Here is a 20,385-nt window from a genome sequence, read left to right as displayed (position 1 = left end):
ACTTCCCTGATGTGGGACCTGGAGGCGTTTTCTTTGTCAGGCTGGTCTTTGCACAGGCTCTCTGGGACGGCCCATTTGCTTCTTTGCTGGCTGTGATTGGAGGCTTCAGGTTGCAGCAGGTGAAACCCGAGAAGCTGCTGTCAGCACACCTGTGAACTACGCCCATCTTTGCCTGTTCTAGTTTCAGTCGAGAGTGCAGGAAATGGCAGCCACAACTATTTCTGTTGAGCAGGACCAGTTCTGCTGTTCAGTGTGCCTGGAGGTGTTAAGAGACCCAGTGACGATCCCCTGTGGACACAGCTACTGCCTGGAGTGCATTGAAGACTACTGGAACAGGGCCAAGCAGAAAGGTCAGTGGAGCTGTCCTCAGTGCAGGCAGGTGTTCAACCCGAGACCTCTCCTGAGCAGGAACACTGTTCTGGGTGAACTGGTGGAAAAGCTTCAGAAAACCGGATTTCAGGCCGAAACTCAACAATCCACCAAACCAGAGGAGGTGAAATGCACTTCATGTACGGTGAGAAAAAGCAAAGCCGTGAAGTCATGCCTTGTGTGCGTGGGGTCGTACTGCACCTCTCACCTGAAAGCCCACGAAGAACGCTTTCGTGGAAAGGGACATAAGCTGATCCCACCTTCGGATCAGCTGAAAGAGAAGCTGTGCCCACAGCACGATAAGTTACTGAGGCTGTACTGTCACAATGACCAGCACTGTGTGTGCTCGCAGTGTGTTAAAGAGAGCCATAAGGGCCATGAAACTGTCTCAGTGGTGGACGAGAGGGCAAAACAGCAGGTGGGTTTGAGTGTGTTTGTTTTTTTGTTTTTTGTTTTCTTTTCTGAGTGGATTTGAAATTCAAATGTGCACTTGACCTTCTATTGGCTTTCTAAGACCTTTATTTAGACAGAGAGCTTTTACTGCCAGCACTAATTTGGATTTTAAGGGGAAACTTGTCAGGATTTACATATCAAATCAGTACTTAGGGTTAGTATTCCTCAGTCTGTAGAGCTAAATGTTAAAGACAGAGAGAGAGACAGATGAGGAATGAGAAAGAAAAGAAAATGAATACTTTGAAATAAAAGCAAACACCTTGTGTTAAGGTCAGCCCTTTTGTTATATGTACACAGTAAATTCAAAGCTGTGTATATGAAAAGGAAATCAAAAGGACCCCCCGTTGTTTGAAAAAAATGACCAATTAGAGACTGTTACCTGTTAGGCTGCTTGTTGAATATTTTCCTATTTTCCAGATAAGGTCATGTGTACATGATGTAAGCTCAAAAAACTCTTAACCGACATTTTTTGGAAAGCTGAGTTTTGCTGCCAGACCTGTTGAATCAAGGAATCACTTAAAACATGTGAAGTAGACTAAGATTGTCTTTAAAGCAACACATCCCACAATCTAAAGAAACACAAGAAAAGATGAGAACAAAGTCACTGATATGTGTCAAGGCTTCAAAGTCACAGTGATAGCCATTATATACAAATGAAGAAAACTCAGCATTGAAAATATTGAACACAAGCAGAGTAACGTGTGCTTTGGTCCTGCTGCTGTATCTTGGCTGGAAGACCAAAGGCCTCCTACTGTACTGCCATCCTTTGATTTTTGAAATCAAAACTTTCCACCGTGAAATGCAGCCGTGAAAAATTATTCGCCTAAGCGGCACAGGGGACTGCTCCATGTGATTGATATTCATCTTTTGTATTCTCTTAGAAAAAACTCCAGGAGACCTCTTTGAAGTCTGTGCAGAAACTGAAGGAGACTGAGAAGGAACTACGATACGTAATCAGATACATCAAGGTGAGTGCATTTCCTCTCCGGGAGCTTTAAAACGTGTCTTTGTCAAAAGTGCAGTTCCAGTGAATCCAGGGGACCAAAAGAGGAAACTTTTATCTTCCACAGCACTCCACGGAGGCTGCACAGGAGGAGAGTGAGAGGATTTTCTCCAAGCTGATCCGATCCATCGAGAAACAGAACAGCGAGGTGAAGGAGCTGATCAGAGTCCAGGGCAAAGCAGCCGTCAGTCAGGCTGAGGAGGAGCTGGAGAAGATACAGAAGGAGATGGCCGAGCTCAAGAGGGCCGGCGCTGAGCTGGAGAAGCTCTCTCACACTGAAGACCACATCCACTTTCTTCAGGTGTGAAACTGAAGTTTGAACTAAAAATGTGGGAAAGATTGACTTTTGTTTTTAATCTAACCACAAGTCTCCCTTATAAGGGAAACCTTCAAAGCTTTTTGATATACTTTGCTGATTTGGGGCCCTGAGGCCAGAAAGGGGTTTTATAAATGCACAATCTGCTCAGTTTAGTGTTCACTTACCTCTCTTCGCTTTGGATGGTGAGGGAAATCCTAATCAGGCAGAAGGCAGTGAGGTTATTTCCCATTTTACTAACGTCTAGATAATTTACTGTCACTGTTCCTCTTACAAATTGCTGAAATTAATAACATCTAAAAGTTAGTACACTGTAATTTCTATATTTACTTATGAAGTGAGATTTAACTGAGGATGATAAATAATCCTATGACACATGTGCTATCAGCTTTAGCTACTAACACTAAAATTCATTCAGCATCTGTTGAAGTGTTTCCAGGATCTCCAGAATCAAGGACAAATCTGAAACTTGAAAAAAAAAAACTGAAGTGAAAACTCAAATTACAAACTTTAAAATTCAGAAGTTGCAGAGTTGCAGTGAACTTCAGTCACACATCATTTGGCAAAGGCACTTTGTAAGGTCCCTTCCCAGAAAGACTCCTGTATGTTTACTGATGCAGAACTATGGAAAAGGTCAAACCTGCCGACTTTTGCTTGTCGTCTTATGACCCTGCTTTCCCCTATTTGGATCCATGTTAACATGAGTAATGTTTGAACTGCAGCCAAATGGCCTATTTATCAAACACATCCAAAGTATTCAGCACTCACGGGAACAGTTTATCTTGGCACGATAATATATTTAAATGCTTTGTCTCCTTTTAATCCTTTTTATTAAATTAAAAAAATAATAAAACTTGCTCTTTAATTATGGTCTGGGCTGTAAGCGATTCACCACAACTGTTCTGTGAGCCTTCCTGGTTTATTTACACCTGCTGCATTTGTATTCAAATTAGGACTGTGCGATATGACCAAAATCTCATATCCCGATATAAGAATTATATCGTCCGAAACAATATAAATCACAAAAATGTAACATTTTCTGTAAATTCTGTGAATCTCGGGCAGCTCGTCTTGCGTGAAGTGTTTCCAGCTGCGTGTCATGTAGCTGGAGTCGAGTGTTTTAACCGATGCATGAAACGATACATTTTTAGACATAAGTTGTAACGGCCGCTGTTTTCTTTGTGAGTATTTATTACACAGCGTGCTGCGGGGAAAAGCCTGTTCTAACATTTGAGTCTAAGGTTTATTTTTTAGCACCCAGCAGCTCTTTCTTACTTCTCATCCGTAAATAATCTGCTCTTTCACGTGATTCAGTTTATTTTGAAAAGTCTCAACAGGATCTTGAGCTTTATTGTGAAAGGTTTATGTGGAACATAAACAAGCGGACACGCGATGGTTTTACAGTTGTTGTTGCTAACCACAATGCATAAAAACAGGTGCTTGTCCATCCGTATTGTGGTTATATAAAATATAAGAGAAAGAGAGAACTTTAAGAAATTAATATAGCCACTACAGTGACCATCAAAACGATGAAAAAATATTGGCGTAAAGAGTTTATTTTGCGACACCACGAAACAAACTACGTAACGTAAAATGAAAGTTTTTATATTGTCATCTGATATATATCGTTATATTGAACAGCCCTAATTCAAATGCTGTTGTGTTGAATGTTTTTGCAGAAGTGCAAGTCTCTTCACTTCCCTACAAAGTCCGTGGAGATGCCCAGCACGGATGCGCTTCATTATTTGATGTATAAAACCACGAAAGGGGCGGTGGTTAACCTGAAGGACAATCTGGATGATACACTTCAAAAAGAATTCTCCAAAATATCTGAAAAGGGTAAGAAGTGACATAAACATACCCTTTACTTCACTTCTCATTGCAACACACACGATTTACAAACCCCAACACCTTTATTTTCTTATTTGCATTTTCAGTCACTTTACTGAAAGAAAGCAGCAGTAAGAACAACTCTGAAAAGGCTAAAGGTGAGATTTACTAACCTCACACACAAAAGCAACTTAGAAAACTATCACTTAAGTTTAATTTAACCCTTTATCCTCTAAATCTAACAGTTAAAGACGCTGACATACCCTACACCTCAGAACCAAAGACGAGAGCTGATTTTCTTCAATGTGAGTACGATCGTTTACAAATCATACCACCATTATCAAATACAGTCATCTAGCACACGCTTATCTTCTGTCCAGATTACAACGATATAATCCTGGACCCGAACACTGCCAACTCTTACTTGTGCTTCTCTGACGGGCAACGAGCCGTGACCACACGCGCCGACCCGCAGCCCTACGCGGACCACCCAGACCGCTTCACCAGCTGGGCCCAGGTGCTGTGTAAGGCCGGGATGGCCGGACGCTGCTACTGGGAGATTGAGTGGACCGGAAACGGGGGGGTTTCCGTCGGCTTGTGCTACAAGAACATGAGCCGAGCTGGAGGAGGGAGCGAGTGCAAGCTGGGGCACAACTCTAAATCGTGGAGCCTGGACTGCTCACCCACAACCTGTTCATTTCAGCACAATAAGGAGAGCATGACTATCAGTGCCCAGTGTGCTACCAGAATAGGAGTGTATCTAGATTTCAGGGGTGGGACTTTATCCTTCTTTAATGTTTCTGATGCAATGGTTCTGCTTCACAAAGAGAAGATCACATTCACGCAGCCTCTATACCCTGGATTCTGGGTGGGGCTGGGCTCTACATTGAAGCTGTGCTCAATTTAACATGTGAAGACCGGCAGAATAATTCATTTCAGTGAGAATAATGATGAAACTGAGGCAGATGTTTGTGCTCAAAGATTTGCTTTTCTTTTTATTAACCACACACCCGAAGCAGCAGCAGCAACACTTTGGTGGAGCAGGTGAAGGGCTGGTGGAGCTTAGATCTTATTGAAGGCAGCAACATCGACACTCTGGATCTACAGAGGAAGAAAGAATTGAATGTAAAGTCAATTATTGCAACATATTTATGCTATTAAGATTTAATGTAATGAAAGCTATTATTTAAATAAAGCTTTTTGTGATGAGTGAGTGAGAAGTCTTCACTAAATCTTTACTGCAATATATGATTTCTTGCACCAGTGATTAAAAAGTAAAATTAATTTTCTATTCATATCTCAGAGCAGAGTAAAAGATAAGGAGTAGATTCATGAATGGAGAGTTAGGAGTCCATAAAAAGGAGGAAACCACCTCTTTAAAAAAAAAAAAAAAAGTCTTATTCATTACAAAGGATGTAAAGCATTTTTGGAGAAAATCTGTGTGGTGAAAGGAGGGAACCATTTCTAATCTGAACACTGGCATGTAAAACTCTCGTTCAGCTGCATTGCGCAAACTGTGGCATAAATGTAACCTGGAGCTCAGCAGATAAAGTTAAAACATGGCTCAACACCAAACTGTTTACACCTGTGATTGTTACTTACATAGTCCTCAAACTTGGTGATCTCCTCTTCCAGGATGTCTGTGCCAACTTTGTCGTCCTCAACCACACAGCTGATCTGCAGCTTCTTGATGCCATAGCCAACTGGCACCAGCTTGGAAGCTCCCCACAGGAGCCCGTCCATCTGCACCGAGCGCACACACTCCTCCAGCTTAGCCATATCCGTCTCATCGTCCCACTAAACACACAAGAAGGGGAGAGAAAAATACCAATCGGATTCAATGACACAGCTCACATTACAGTTAAAATGTATCGCTTAAAAGTTGTTTAAATATTTTTCCCCTCCTCAACAATCATTACTATTACAGACTAGTTTTTCAGGATTTACCAGAAAAAAAATACTTGAAACCATGAATAAAATGTATCAAATTAAAATTTTAAAGAAAAACTTGCACATGTGAAAATCTTTTATGCTTGGATAGATACTTACAGGTTTGACATCCAGCAGGATGGATGACTTAGCAATGAGAGCTGGTTTCTTTGCCTTCTTGGCTGCGTAAGCCTCCAAGCGCTCCTGCTTTATACGTTCTGCCTCCTCATCTTCCTCGTCGCTGCCAAACAAGTCTATGTCATCATCGTCACCATTTATCACTTTTTCCTGTTTGACTGGAGCAGCCTGGACAATGCAGATGGAAAAACAAAGGGAATAGATGGTGTATTTTACAAATAGTCTTTCTAGTGCGTGACTCAAAACATCACAGTGAAAGGCATGAAGGAAAGGAACTTCAATTGATTATGTGAAATGAGGAAGAAAGGGTCGCAGGTACAAGATATTTGAATAAAAATACAATCAAACAAGGTAAAAAGAAAAACACCCCCCCCCCCCCCCCCCACACACGACAGAAGATTAAAGAAATGACTTCAAATCAAAACCAAAAGTGTGATCTGTTTCTCTTTTGATTAACATCAAAACTTGAATTCAAGTAGAGACAAGATTTCTAGGATCCCCCGAAAGACGTCTGTTTTAAAAGCTATGAACGGACCACAGCATCTACCTTTGCAGCAGGGATGGCTGCTGGTGCTGGGATCTTCTCCAGCACAGCCACTCTGGACTCCAGCTTCTGCAGGGTTGCCCTCATCTCAACCACCACTACACAAGCAAAGACAAAGACAAAGTCAAAGTCAAATACATGCATTTGCCACTTGGGGGCAGCAAAAACGAGCTTACAAATAAGGGCACATCTCAAGCTGGTTAACAGGGTTGACTTTAACACATTCAAATCTGTTTGTGCTGGTTTACAATCCCTTACCAGCCTCTCCACATTTTGCTTTTAACTTCTCCATAGTTTCCTACATTTTTGTAACTGTTATAGCCAAATTGATTGTTTACCACCCTTCATCGTGGATGTGTACACACTGCAGACAGATGTATGCATGTAAGAAAAGACTGAACCTGTTAAGATGATCAAGTAAACTCTTTAAATAGATTTGCACCAAACAGGGTTTTTTTTGGGCGATTTAGATTCCAGACACCTTTAAGGTCAACCTGATACTGGTTTCGGCCGATTTTGTTCATAAAAGCTACAAACTGAGAGTTTGCTCAACCACGGGGTTTATTTTTTTAAAAAGTATCTTCTTTAAAAGAAATCAGTAGTTTTAATTTCATGGAATTAAACTTTTGACTTTGTGTCCTGATCAATCTACTCATTAACATCACTGCAATAAACAGACAAACTACAACTGTTGTGGTCTGCGTCGTAGCAATGTGCACACCAGTGTACAAGCAAACATCTGGGTGCAGCAGCTTGGCGCACTGATGTATCAAGGCTCACTGTCCTGACAGATAACCTGCAAACCTAACTGAAGGAACACAAAAAAACCTTAATCTTGAAACTGTGCAACACGTCTGACTGCCGCCCTGCAATATTTTACTACGAGCAGCTCTTTTATAATGTCATGTTTTATTTCGATAAAATCTTGAACATGTGTATTATAGTTTAAGCACAAACCTTTGTGCAGGGTCTGGTTCTCCAGCTCCAGGCTCTTCATGCGTGAAACCAGCTCCTGGTCTCCAGCATGTGAGGATGACTGCGGGAAGAACACCACAAATTAACACCAAGATTCACACTGCAGGACAGCAAACACAGCAACAAATGCATTAACGCACAGGTCAAGAACAAACCCAAGGCTGATGTGAAAAAGCAAGCAAAACCAAAAAAGGGGTAAAAAGAGATTTAAACACAAAACGCTGATTAGAAATCAACTCCATCTCCAATGAATTTTGAAGCAGAACAAGATTGCTTCTTTCCGAGTCAGATTGATAGTAATTCATCATTAGCCTCTAGCCTGTTAACAGAGAGACTGAAAGCAGTTTGCTTAAAAATGGGGAACAGAAACACAACACTCGCCAAACCCCCCCCCACAAAAAAAACCCAAAAACAAATATATGGTGACTGACAGTATAATGAGATCAGCTCTCTTTTCCTTTAAATTGTCATCTGCCTTTTTAACCTTCTGCTTCCAGTCTTTAACAAAGCTGTGAGGCTGATACTGACCTTATCCAACTCGAACTCTCGGAAAACAGTTTGCTTCCAAGAATCATTAGCAGTTTGATCAAAACTGATAATCCCAACTATAATCATAATACAATATCTAGAATAAATGAAATCAGCTTTATTAGAAGCAGTCTAAATCAATTATATTGACAGACATAGAAAAGGAAGCTGGATGGCGAGAGGTGGTGGAACAGGATGAGATACCATGATGTTGTGATGAGTAACACACTCCAGGTCAGGCAGCAGCAGACACAGCCAGCATTGCTGTCTCATTCATGCAGCATTCCCAGCATTGCCTGAGCAGCAAAGCTATGCGACCGACTTACGTTTCTGTGCCGCCGTTTCTGCTGGCGACCTTTGGCCTGCTGCACGCCAGTTTTCACCAGCACCCGGTGATGTAAAAGGTAATGAGGGGGAAAACATGAAAACAACAGGAAAAGTAGAAGATGTAGGTACAACGAGAGATCAATATTTTACAATTTCTTGGGATACTACTGTCAACTGGTGCTCATATTTACATGCACGAAAGAATAAAAGCGGACCAACTACAGGTTGTCCTCCTTGCTCCCCCCATGAAAATAAGTTCTTATAAACCTCACCTTAAACCAAAGAAATATAGTCTTGTCCCTTTTCCCCCACTGATACTAAAGTCTGTGTCATTTTTCCATTACCGGGCCTCAAACAAACACAATCTTTGTATTCCAGTGAAAGAAGTTACCATATTTGTAAGTAACAACTGTAGCCTGATGATAACCAAAATAGTTCATTTTAATCTTGATCACTAACATTAGACTTTTAATCTCTGATTAATAAAGGAGAGGAGGAACAATTACGTGCAAGACCCATTTTTGAAACGACACCAACGTATACTGCTACCAAAACATTAAAAACCACTGATGATGATGATGATTATTATTATTATAATACAAAAACAGGTACTACACAGCATGTGAATGCTCAATATGGACTGCACAAAATGTTGCCATTTACACTTCAATTCCACATTATGACACGGTGAACATCTGCAGTTCATGCACGATGTGGTACTCACTCTACATTTTCCTAGTGGATTTAGCAATGTCCTGCATGATGGCATCATCTCACCTAACCCGCAGGCACGTGTGGGAAAAGAGCTAATGAAGTAGAAGCAGTCAAAGACAAAGCAGTGTGCAGGACTGACAAAAGTGGGGCGACTGGTTTAATAAAGGCTTCCCCTCCCCCCTTTCTTTTTCCTTCTGTAAAATAGAGGCAAACCTTACACCCTCCCACCAAAAAAAAAAAACAAAAACACACACCCCCCCCCCCCCCCCCACACACACACACACAACTTGTCTTATCTATTTGCATTTGATGTAGCAATACAAAAGTTACAGACTCTGGGAGCAGACCTGAGGGTACACGAGCCTGGCATGAGGGCCTAACCAGCAGCTCATGCTGCCGATGTAATCCCCCCCACACTTGTGTCCTGAGACGTGACCTTTCATTTAAACTTTTTCCAACCTGATTCAATAAAATGCACCGACACGTCTACCTGTGGAGACCTCAAGCAACATCAGTTGTAGAGATCTACAAATAACTCGGCACATAAAACCAAGACTATCTGCATGTGGTTCTTTTCATTGTTTTCCCAGCATTACGTAGAAACTCCAAGAACTGCTGCAGCAGCCCTGAGAAGATAAGACAGCTGCCAAACCACCTGACCCTCTTGCTAGTACAAGCCACTTCTAAATCGAGAGGCTTAACTCACATGCACACAGCTGCTCCAGGCTGCCATGCGCTGTGACAGACGATGATGTAACTACTGCCTGAATCAACAGGACACTGTCTAAAAGGGAGCTGCGCTGCCACTGACGGGAGGGCACGAACCAAAAGAGAGTCAGGCAGAATAGCTCTGAGTAAAGACTACAGAGTAAAACCCTCTAAAAGTATTTAGCATTTAAGAAAAATGGATTGATGAAGTTTCTGTACCTGCTGCTGCTGCGTGGCGGGTCCGTTGACTCCCTCGTAGAAACGCTTTTCTGCCTCATCGTAACGGTTTTTGTCAAACCAGATGCTTTCTGTGGCGAGGCAGATCAGTCCACTCATGTTGGTACTGAAAAAGAATAAGAATTCATGAGAGATTTAGCAATTCAACAGAACAGTTTGATAATTTATATGCAAACCACCGAGACAAGAATTTTAGGCGTTATAGCCAAACTGCTGAGACGGAAAGCAACGTAACAACTTTGACAGCCGTTCGATTGATTTTGCTGTATTACAGGTTACAACAGCAGGAACTATAGGTGAAGTTTGACACTGCAGTTTCGTTTCTCCCCAATGCTTTCAGCTACAGCTGTAAGATGACAACAAACGACAAATGAATGGTTAAATGAAACCTATGATTTACCCCTGTCACATTCAGCTTGCAAATTACTGCAGCAGTCAGTCATCAGTCTACACACTCACACAAACAGAGTTGCCTGGTCTGCAGAGTCTGGATTACTGAACAAAAGGCTAGCCACTGCCTGCCAACAACCCCCCTGACTACACATACCATTACCCTTGAAAGGGGAGAAATGTATACAACTAACTTGGGCATTCCTTTGTAGTCTACACCTGAGTTATAATTGAAGAGTCAAACAGGAAAAAAGAAAAGCACAGGCATTGCAAATCCATGCAGCACTCGTCTTAATGAAATGAAGCATTTCCATTGTCTAATGCCAATTTTCTGCTGTTGTAAGTCACATGTGAGAAAGTCCCAACCTGGCCACCCTGACATCGTCTGGACTCCATGTGTGAAAACAAATATATACAGGCACACAAGGGTCAGAAAGGTTGTGTTTTTTTTAATGTTCCGAATCTAAAAATAAGTGTGACACTAGCAGCTGGTAAATAAGAGGGTTGGTAAAAGCAACTGTGGCATTTTTACTGGATTGAACAAACTCTGAATAACCCCATATTAATATACATTGGTGCCATATGCAGTACATGCCCACCTGCCCTCAACACACGCAAGTTCAACCAGAAGGTCTATGTATGAATTTAAAAAAAAAAAAAAAAAAAGAAAGAAAGGATAAAAGTTAGCATAAACAGCCAACACACAGAAAATAAGTGTTAAATGAGCCAAAAAGCACACGTCACATCTCATTCCATGTCAGAGGTGTCATACTTGTCCCGTTTGGGCTTGCTTTCCGTCTCAGAGATGCCCCTCTTCCTTGGGTGTGGTCCCCTGCTACCTTTGCCCCCCTGCTCTGTCTCAGAGGAGGTGCGATTGCGGCCTTTGCCAATCTGACGGTGGGGCGTACCGGAGGCCTTCACTGTAGTGACAGAGGGTCCTTGACCCTGCAGGTGACTTTGATTGGGTCTGGAGTGAGAGAGCAAGAATCCTCTGGTGTTTGGGCTCCGGGGAGAGGACGACAGCGGTCCGCCACTCTCGACCTGATTGTGAATATTGCGGTTGTACCACACTGCCTCTGCCTGCAAACCCTGCAGCACTGGGCTTTGACCATACGAGCCACTCGCCTCCACTGAGGAGCTCAACCATTCCTCTTCAGCCCCAGAGCTCTCCGACTGGGACAGACGCGTGTGACGACGCAGCCTCCCAAACTGGACGTTGTCTCCACTAATGATGCCCCTCTCCAGGGCAGGAACACTACCCTGCCTGAAGGTTCCCATAGGTACAGCGTTCTGAGGGGCTCTGCTTTGCTGATGATTTTGACAAGACTGATTCATTTCTTTACTCGCTTGTCTTTTTTGGATTGTTTGGAGAAAAAAAAAAGAAGCAACAGGTGGAAACTAGAGCCATTAGTTCAGCGTGAAGGTGGTACTGCACTCACAGGTTAGTCAGTTTATTTCCAAGTCGTTTATTTACATAAGATTTGATGAATAAACCGTTTATGAAATAATGCAGAGAAAGGTTACAAACTAGACTTTCATCTCACACCGGACAAGCCATGCAAAAACAAACCAGACCCAACTTCAGGTTAGGTTTTGCTTACAGTATTTCCCTCGTGTCCATTTCAAATCAAGTTGTTTATTATAATGATATGGTGTAAAAATTAAAATAAAGACAGATATGCTGTAAAACTAGAAAAAGGCCACTCCCGTTAGACACAGCAGGACAAGAAAACACTGTTTATGCCTTAAATAAGACAAAACAGTCATTTTAACTCAGTTTGTAGCTCACCTTTGCTTTGGCATGATGGGGATAAAGTACAGTGCCTATTGCAAAATTGGATATTGACATAATTCACTGTTTACTCAGAATTCATGCCTAAGACATCAAAACAAACAGACAAACTTGCAGTCACATGGCAGGTGTTCAGTGATCGGCCACAAAATTAAAACCACTGGCAGGTAAAAAAAATGAATTAAACAGATCACCTGCTTGCAGTGCATTGGCACACTGGGTTTGGCATTCAAGTAGAGGTTACTTTTACTTTTCAGACCAAGGACACCCTGCCAAATAACAATGACAGTCCCTCAAGCAGCACAATGCACACTATTCTGGAAAGGCTTGAGGAACAATAGAAAACCCAAGGTTTTCTACTTGGGCTCAAACTTAAAGCTAAACACATCACCTACAGGATGTGTTTAAACAAGCCTAAATCATGAGAACCTCCACCTTAAAAGGACTTTGAAGCCGCTGCCAGACTGTGTGGACAAAGTAGCTCTATAGAGCCGGTTTTAATATTGTGGCCGATTATTGTAGTCTCATTTGGCAGTTTATTAGGTACATCTTAAAACAAGTACAGAATTAACCTTTAAGACATTTTCAATGGTTAGCCATCATTTTGAAGGATGTAGTTTGATCTAAAACAATTAGTTCTCACAGTACTCTCTGCACTCACTTTTCAAACAAAAACCACAAAGATGCACTTGCACGAACTTTTCAATGCTAATGGCTTTGAGTTTTGTACGAAATAAGGGGGAAATGATCTACAAGACAAACTAATTAGTGAATATTGAGTCGTTGACAAAATACTAGAAACATGTTTAAGAAAAAAAAATGTATAAAATAGTATAAAGAAATGAGTTCCAAACTGTCAAATGAGTGTTAACTACTTTAATTACCACCAGAATGCAAAATCCAGTGCATGTGTTAAAGTATTAGTTGAAAAGTAGCTCAACATCGACACTCACCTTGTTAACTAGAATACGAAGCTAATGTGCAACAGAAACAAGAGAGCTTCTTAAATTCAATTTAATATTTATTATTTAACATTAAAAACCTTTGTGATAAAGCTATAGAAGTGCTAACTAAAAGGGAGGGGGGAATCCCAAAAGAAAAGTGCAATTCACGAGCAACATAAGTCTCTAACTGAGATGCATTTCTAATTAAAGTAGCAGTAACGACCGTAAATATCACTGATGGCTTACGCCGGTTGCTTGCGCTCTCTGACATTAGCCAAAGTTTCTCACAGTACCACCAACTTGTAGTTCCGCTGACCACGTGGCGTTAAAAAAAACCCTTTAATTTCCGAATAAGTTGCAGAGTAAACAATCATCTTACTTTTTTAAAATGTTCCAGATGTGAAAAAATACAACTTTAATGTACTTACTGTTGGTTGAATTCGACGTTTTATGACTAAGAAGAAGTCCTTTAGCGTGCCGCCTCGGCTGTAATCCGACGGTAGAAGAGGACTCACGTTAACAGGCACCCTCTATTCTTCAGTGGCGGAGGGGGGAGGACGTTTGCGTTTTAACGACTTTAACGATATTTTAAACGCTTCTCAAACATTTATATAAAATAATATAACTCAAAAACAAGAAATAAAACATGCTGCAAGTTTACTAATTCTCACAATAAAGGGAATTCACTTTTTAGCTAACATTAAAGCACAAAATTGGTAGAATCCATTTTGCTCAAAGACTTCATTACCCATGAACCCCCAGGAACTGCACAGCAGAATACGTTAGCTGTCAGCTGTCTCAGTTTACTGATGTTTTGGCAGGCTGTGCCGCCTTCCTCAGCACATTATCTTTTATATTACTTTAAAAAGGTATGCAGGTCTCCCCACCCCCTCTCCTATTTATAAATAAATAAATAAATAAATAAATAAAAGCAAAAATAACTCAAACGAATTAGCCAAATATATTTTCTTGACCTTCTCCCTCACCTAGAAAATATATAATATACAACAGTATAGACTTAGATTATTATTATTATTATTATTATTATTATTATTATTATTATTGAGATAAATGCTGGGTCGCATTGTATTTTTTTTGCTGAGCTTTATTTAATATATTCTACTTTTTAAGCTACTGTGTTATAGATTGTGTCTAATTTTTGGTTGGTAAACAAAGGAATTTTCCAACGTTTGCTGTAAATAAATTATATCTTATTTTACCTTACATTATTATTATGAATGTGCGCATTAACATCCAGATTATTCATTGTTTTAGAATATTATGAAAACTTCTTAAATAAAATAAAATTGTTCATTTTATTGTTATTCTTGCAGTTATTGTTCAAAACACATACATTTTATATAATATATAACTCTGTCTGGAGTAGAACTCAAGCCAACGAACTCATTTGCTTTTTGGAGTCTTAGTCCTCAGTTATCCTGGTGAACCAAAATATCACTGTTGGAAGAGAATCAGCATTCAAGATGCTGTATAGAGCTCAGGCTGATTAAATACAAATGAACTCTTTCATGTGTTTCTGACCTTCATTCCTCTTTGATCTCAAATGTTCCTGGATGCTGTCCAACAATATTACTTCTCTGACTGCCTAATCTGTTCTTCTGTCATCAAACCTCCTCCTGTCCTAGTTTCGTGTTACTTCCAGTACTTGTGATGTCAGTTGATGATTTTTGCATTATTTATGTTCCATATTCAAGCTGCACAGCAAGTGTCTGCTGGGGTCTGCTGCTTCATACAGCTGGCCACAACATTAAAACCACTGACAAGTGAAATCAATGGCACTAACAAGTGTAAGTTAAGATCTGAGTGATTTTGACAAAGGTCTACTTGTGATTGGCTATAACTGGGTCACATCTTCAAAACAGCAGGTTTAGTGGACGTGCTCCCAGTGTGCAGCAGTTAGCATTTTCCAGAAGTCAGCAGCTGAAGCAGTGACAGGATCACGGACACCCAAGGCTCAGTGATGTGTGTGGGGAAGGAAGGCTGGCTCGTGACCCCATGCTGACTACACACACTGCCTACAGTGAACATGTGAGCATCACTGAGCGATGAAAGAAGCTGGTCTGATGAATCACATTTTGTTTTACACGCCAAGCTGAGTAAGCATTGTTCACGAGGGGAAAGAAACAGCAGCTGGACTAACTATATGGGAAGAGGCAACACTTAAGAGGCAGCACGATGCTCTGCTGGTGCTCATATGAATGTTACTTTGTCACCGACAATAACTTGATCAGCATTCCCCCACAGTAATGGCCTCACTAATTAGGATAATGTCCTGTTACACTGCAAACATTACTCAGGAATGGTTTGAATATGACAGAGAGTTCAAGGACTTAGCCTCCAAATTCCCCAGATCACAGTAATGATTAATCTTCTGTCGGATGTGACACAAGTTTTGTTCTTCGAGGCCCAATTTTGCTACTTACAGGATGTAAAGCTTCAGGAGGGAGAAAAAAAATATGTGAATGTTAATTGAAAGTCAGTCCTCCTGCAGCTCTCCCCTCTGTTCTAAACCACACCAGCAGACAAGCACAGATTTCACTAATGCTGCTTAGCTTCACGCAGGATTCAAACTGTTGTGTTTAACTAATTTATCATATCACCTCACAGCTCACTAGTTCTGGCCTAAAAAAGGTTAATGTCTCCTTTTAGAAGCTGCATTTTTAAAACCTGAAAGCAGAGCCCAGAGTAAACTCAGTGCTAACATCTTACACCCTGAATCAAGGACAGCTTTATACTTCTTATGGATTTCCTACCATGAAGTATTTTGGCAGCAAAAGAGGGACCTGTGCAATATAAAGCAGGAGTTTTGCACAATAAAGCAGATCTGTGTTCACTCATGACGTTAATTTGGAGCCAGCTCTTTGCAAAATCAAATAAATAAATCTCATATTTTCCATTTGTTCACATATTTAAACAAATAAAGATAAGATTGATTGTTTTGGTCTGAGGAGGATGTGACCTGGATGGTGGCAGTAGAAAAATAGATTTAAATGCTATTTTAAGGTCCAAACACACTTGAATTTCTTGAATTAGTGAATGTTAGTCTTTAAATTTGCAAAGTAAAATGTCCTTTTGTTTGGATCCTAAAGTGGGAGACTGCTGCCTATTGGTTTAAGATAAACAAATCCCCCACACACACCTGCATGAAAAAAAGGGGACTGACTCCTCTGGTTATCAGACACTCAGCTGCTTTACAGCATCCTTGCAACATAAAGATTGGCCTCCGCAGAATTGAAACCAGTGATCAAACAGGCGATGTCCAGCCTTGGTGAAATGCATTGTTTGAAAAACAAGTAATTACCCACCAGGCAGCACAAAAACCTTTTGTCCCCAGTGTGTGAAAAGGTAACGTGTTATAGGATCACCATTATGGGAAACCCGTGCTGAGGTGACGCCCTGATAACGTGTGACGTTTTTGCAGAGACATTTGTTTTTCAGTTTCACACCTGGAGAAAGATGAAAACCTTCACGACGCCCCTCTATTGTTTGATAGGAGCTCTGGTTGCAGTAAAATGTTTGATAGATTAATCACTCGGTCGCTCTGAAAAGCACTTCAAGGCTGAAACCTATATTCCTGTTCTTGGAAAGCTACTCTTTAGGGGAGGCTTTGGCTTTTTTAGCACTGCACTGCTCCACATTCACATCTGAAAACTGTATAGGGTGACCCCATTTGAAAACCACCTTGAGCGTTCCAGTATAGACTGCATTGTTTAAAGGCATAAATACGGTAACACAGTCCAGTCAGTGAATTTCTTGAAATCATTCTGGGTACAGCTGTTCTTTCATTGTAGCCACATTTTGCAGTCCTTTACAGTAAATTGATACATTCATATTCTGCCAAATCATATATGTCACTCTTTCTAAACAGAACACAATCATGTAATGCATCAGCACTAACCTTGCATTCATTTATATACTCTTATTAAAAGAATCAAATCATGGATGATAATGAGCCTCTCAGTACTCTGCGTATTAATTCTCTTTTGTTCAAAGCCTGTTTTGATGCAGTTTAAAAAATATGTCGCGCTTTAAACAGGAAGAAAGTGTTGAGAATAGATTCCTTAATATACATCAGAGTTAAAGAGAATATAGTTTGGGATTGATTGTAATATTACAATATGGCCGTTAATGGGTGTAAGAAGGCCTGGAATGGGAACAAAGAACTGGGGTGCAGGGCAGGAGGACAATCAACCCCCACCCCCAGGCCAGGAAGCAAGAGTTACTGAGGGTGAGGGGCAGACAAAGTGCAAACAGACACTACCAAGGAGGTGGGGGTCAGGATGTCAGCACCCTTGGCCACTGTACTAGTGTATTTCCATTGTGGGGGTGTTTACTGCAGGGGGGAGGAGACCAGAGATTATAACTGTAACTGTTGTATGGAGTTCTTTAGATCAGCCTTTAGCATAGGACTGCATAGGATGCAGTGTGCTGATCTCCAGATGCATCTGTAAGAATAATGGATAATAAAAGGATTGTGTAAAACATGGAAACATCTCAGCGTGATCTCTACCAGGACCAAAAGAATCGCAGAGACCGGCGTTGTCTCAACAAAAGCAACTACAGAATGAGACTTAGGGTGGTTTAACACTTAGGGTGATAGTGTTGACCTGTTGGTGTGAGAGGGAGATGAGCATTATTTTCTGAAGGAACATCTTTATTACACTTTTACTGTGCTTCTGTTTCCCCAACAAAGAACACCATAAATTCCTGCTCAGAGCAGCTCTGAGGCCAGATCTATCTTCCCACTTAGCCCCAGATTTACTATGTGGTCATTTCAAAACACAACAAGCAACACAAGTGAAAACATTAACACACACTACCTTAGCAAATTGTCAGGTGAAAGCTAACACTACTGCTGCCCCAGCCGGTTTCTTCATCCAAAAACTCAAACCAGAGTGTGTGTCAACTTGGGTTTTTGCTTATCTTTAACTCCAAGGATTAGTCATGAAATTTTTCAGTCTCCTCTACTTTGGAAAGTGATGACAGAGTTGTAATGAAAAACATATTTTTTAATAACTTTTATTATAACAGGATTTTTAGGCAAAGATCGTGTGAGTCATTTTGGGGGCACGGGGAACTTCCAGAGAGGAGAGCAGGTAAATATGGTTGCAGAAGATTATTTCGCCAAAATTGTTAACAAACGACTTGGATCCTTACTTTTGTTTTCTTTGTGATTGGCAGTTGGCTTCCAAAAGGCCGTGCCAGAGGAGAGTGGGCAGGCAGGTGAGTTTGAAGGAGATAAAAGCAGCTTGGATTTGCAGAAAAATCCTTCCTCTGCAGATGAACAACATGAAAGTCTCGCAAGTGACTTGAGTCCAAGCTTTGTGCGAGAACAAGGTCAGGAAACAGAAGGTACACTCAAGAACTACTCATGAGTTGAAATCCAAGTTACTGCTGCAAAGGTGACAACAACCAGGTGAAGAGCGAAGGATCTGGCCATCTGTCCAGGGTGTACCCCGCCTCTTGCCCTAAGCGGGACAGGCTCCAGCTCGTCTGTGACCCTGAATTGGATAAATAGAAGAAAATGGCTGGATGGACGATAGACAGGTATGGTGGCTGGATTGAGGGCAGGACACCAAGGCCTGACGCTACTCCACATGACAGCAAAAGAGATAGCAGGAGATGAGAGAGACAGGAAGTGAAAGGATGCTGGCCTGCTGGGACCATGATCAACAGCGACTGTGACGCTAGATCAAAGAAGCAAGTTGAAACAGCTTAACAAGCTGATGGCTGTCTCTCACATCAGGCTAACTGTTAATTACTCATATTTAACAACTGCTGGCACACCTCTAGTAATTTCAGATATACTCAAATCAAACTGCTCATTGTTTAAAAAGATATTCACCCCTCCAGCCTCAGGTACCTGCACAGTTATCACCATTTTCACAGCTTCCATAAGCTCTGATACCAGAGACTTTCTAAATATGGGAACTATGACTCTCTGGTCTCGTAGCGGGTGCTCACAAGTCCAGAATCAGTTGAACCCTATAGAGCTGTAACCTAAAAATGTAACACTGATGAGATAAAAAAAAAAGGTTTTATTGTATTTGATAGAATACAGGCAAAGTTCTGGTTTTTATTTTTACTTTTGTTTTTGACATTTTGCTTATTGCAAAGTACCTCTCTGTAAGGATGGGGAATGCCACAGCTCCAAAGACCACTTTACTGCATTTGCCATTTAGATTTCACACATCAAAGAGCAGCAGCAGAGAATTTCTGCCAGCAGCCACCTGACAGCACTCATCAGGGACCACCCCAACCAGCTCCTTTCAGATTCATGTACAATTTTTTATGCTTTGCTTCCAATGTGCTTCTAAAGTCTGTTGTACTTATCATTTTAAAAGCTACTGAGCGAGCATCTCCAGTTTTAAGTCGTTAACCAACCAGTCAGCGGACATAAGCAGAGCATCAGTGTTTTCTCCAAGAAAAACAAAAGGAGACTAATTCATTTTATTCTCAATTCTCATGTATAGTCAGTAACATATTTGTCAAATTCCAGCTTTATTGCATGAAGCAGCTTTACGTGAACACCCTCTGCGTAAATCACAGACAGCTTTGGTACAACTGGATTAACAATAAGTAAACTGGCTCTGCAGTTTTATATAGCTCCAAATCAGAGTGCCAAAACCCCCATTTGTGTACCACTCAACTGTAAAAACATAAGTGCAGCATCTTTGTGTTCTTTCTTATGAACAATGCTAAACCCAACCCTTACCATGAAAGCAATTTAACAATATTTATTGCTGACCATCTTGAAAAAATAAAAATAAATAGGGGGGGGGGGGGGGGGGGGGGGGGGGGGGGCAAATGCCCAAAAAGCTGAAATGACATGGCACCTATGCTAATATAAGAATACGTATGGATACGTACTGTTTATTTTGATTAAAATGCATCATCATTTTTGTGTGAGCATTACAATTGTTATTAAAATATGTGACTAGTACATTTCTAAATGCTTGACACTTGCACTCCACCCCCTACACACCCCAGATAGCAAGGAAACATTGAAACAACGTGGAGTCAATATCAGGCGACGTCATTGAACCAACGTTGAAGTGTGACGTTGACCTAACGTCACTCTTGCACCCTTTTTTAATGTTGAAACAACGTCAGGTTTTGATGTTGAATCAATGTTGAAACCTGACATTGAAACAATGTCAGATTCTG

The 20,385-nt window shown here is 41.0% G+C and overlaps 2 protein-coding genes across 5 annotated transcripts; one reads left to right on the top strand and one right to left on the bottom strand.

The window, feature by feature from the left end:
- Nucleotides 1-35: 35 nt before the first annotated feature.
- On the top strand, nucleotides 36-5,062 carry LOC146497569 (E3 ubiquitin/ISG15 ligase TRIM25-like). The gene is made up of 7 exons (XM_085141371.1): nucleotides 36-787; nucleotides 1,704-1,790; nucleotides 1,893-2,126; nucleotides 3,821-3,980; nucleotides 4,079-4,129; nucleotides 4,217-4,276; nucleotides 4,352-5,062. The coding sequence occupies exons 1-7, from the start codon at nucleotides 203-205 to the stop codon at nucleotides 4,876-4,878; spliced, it is 1,704 nt and encodes a 567-aa protein (XP_084997497.1). The 5' UTR covers nucleotides 36-202; the 3' UTR covers nucleotides 4,879-5,062.
- Nucleotides 4,940-13,715, bottom strand: LOC146497568 (elongation factor 1-delta-like). 4 transcript variants are annotated; one of them, XM_085141373.1, is made up of 11 exons: nucleotides 13,626-13,709; nucleotides 13,207-13,227; nucleotides 12,251-12,285; nucleotides 11,234-11,812; nucleotides 10,054-10,177; nucleotides 8,412-8,447; nucleotides 7,540-7,618; nucleotides 6,586-6,680; nucleotides 6,021-6,206; nucleotides 5,574-5,768; nucleotides 4,940-5,072 (listed from the first exon to the last, which is right to left on the bottom strand). In XM_085141373.1, the coding sequence occupies exons 3-11, from the start codon at nucleotides 12,262-12,264 to the stop codon at nucleotides 5,034-5,036; spliced, it is 1,347 nt and encodes a 448-aa protein (XP_084997499.1). In that variant the 5' UTR covers nucleotides 12,265-12,285; nucleotides 13,207-13,227; nucleotides 13,626-13,709; the 3' UTR covers nucleotides 4,940-5,033. The 4 variants fall into 4 exon arrangements, with proteins under 4 accessions (XP_084997499.1, XP_084997502.1, XP_084997500.1 ...); XM_085141376.1 differs by having other exon boundaries at nucleotides 8,412-8,450; nucleotides 13,626-13,708; XM_085141374.1 differs by lacking the exon at nucleotides 12,251-12,285 and having other exon boundaries at nucleotides 8,412-8,450; nucleotides 13,626-13,715.
- Nucleotides 13,716-20,385: the final 6,670 nt, after the last annotated feature.

This window comes from Neolamprologus multifasciatus, chromosome 18 (assembly GCF_963576455.1).
Source record: "Neolamprologus multifasciatus chromosome 18, fNeoMul1.2, whole genome shotgun sequence".
Taxonomy (NCBI): domain Eukaryota; kingdom Metazoa; phylum Chordata; class Actinopteri; order Cichliformes; family Cichlidae; genus Neolamprologus; species Neolamprologus multifasciatus.
Note: the sequence above shows the minus strand (reverse complement) of the source record. Positions and strands in the feature narration are given on the sequence as shown.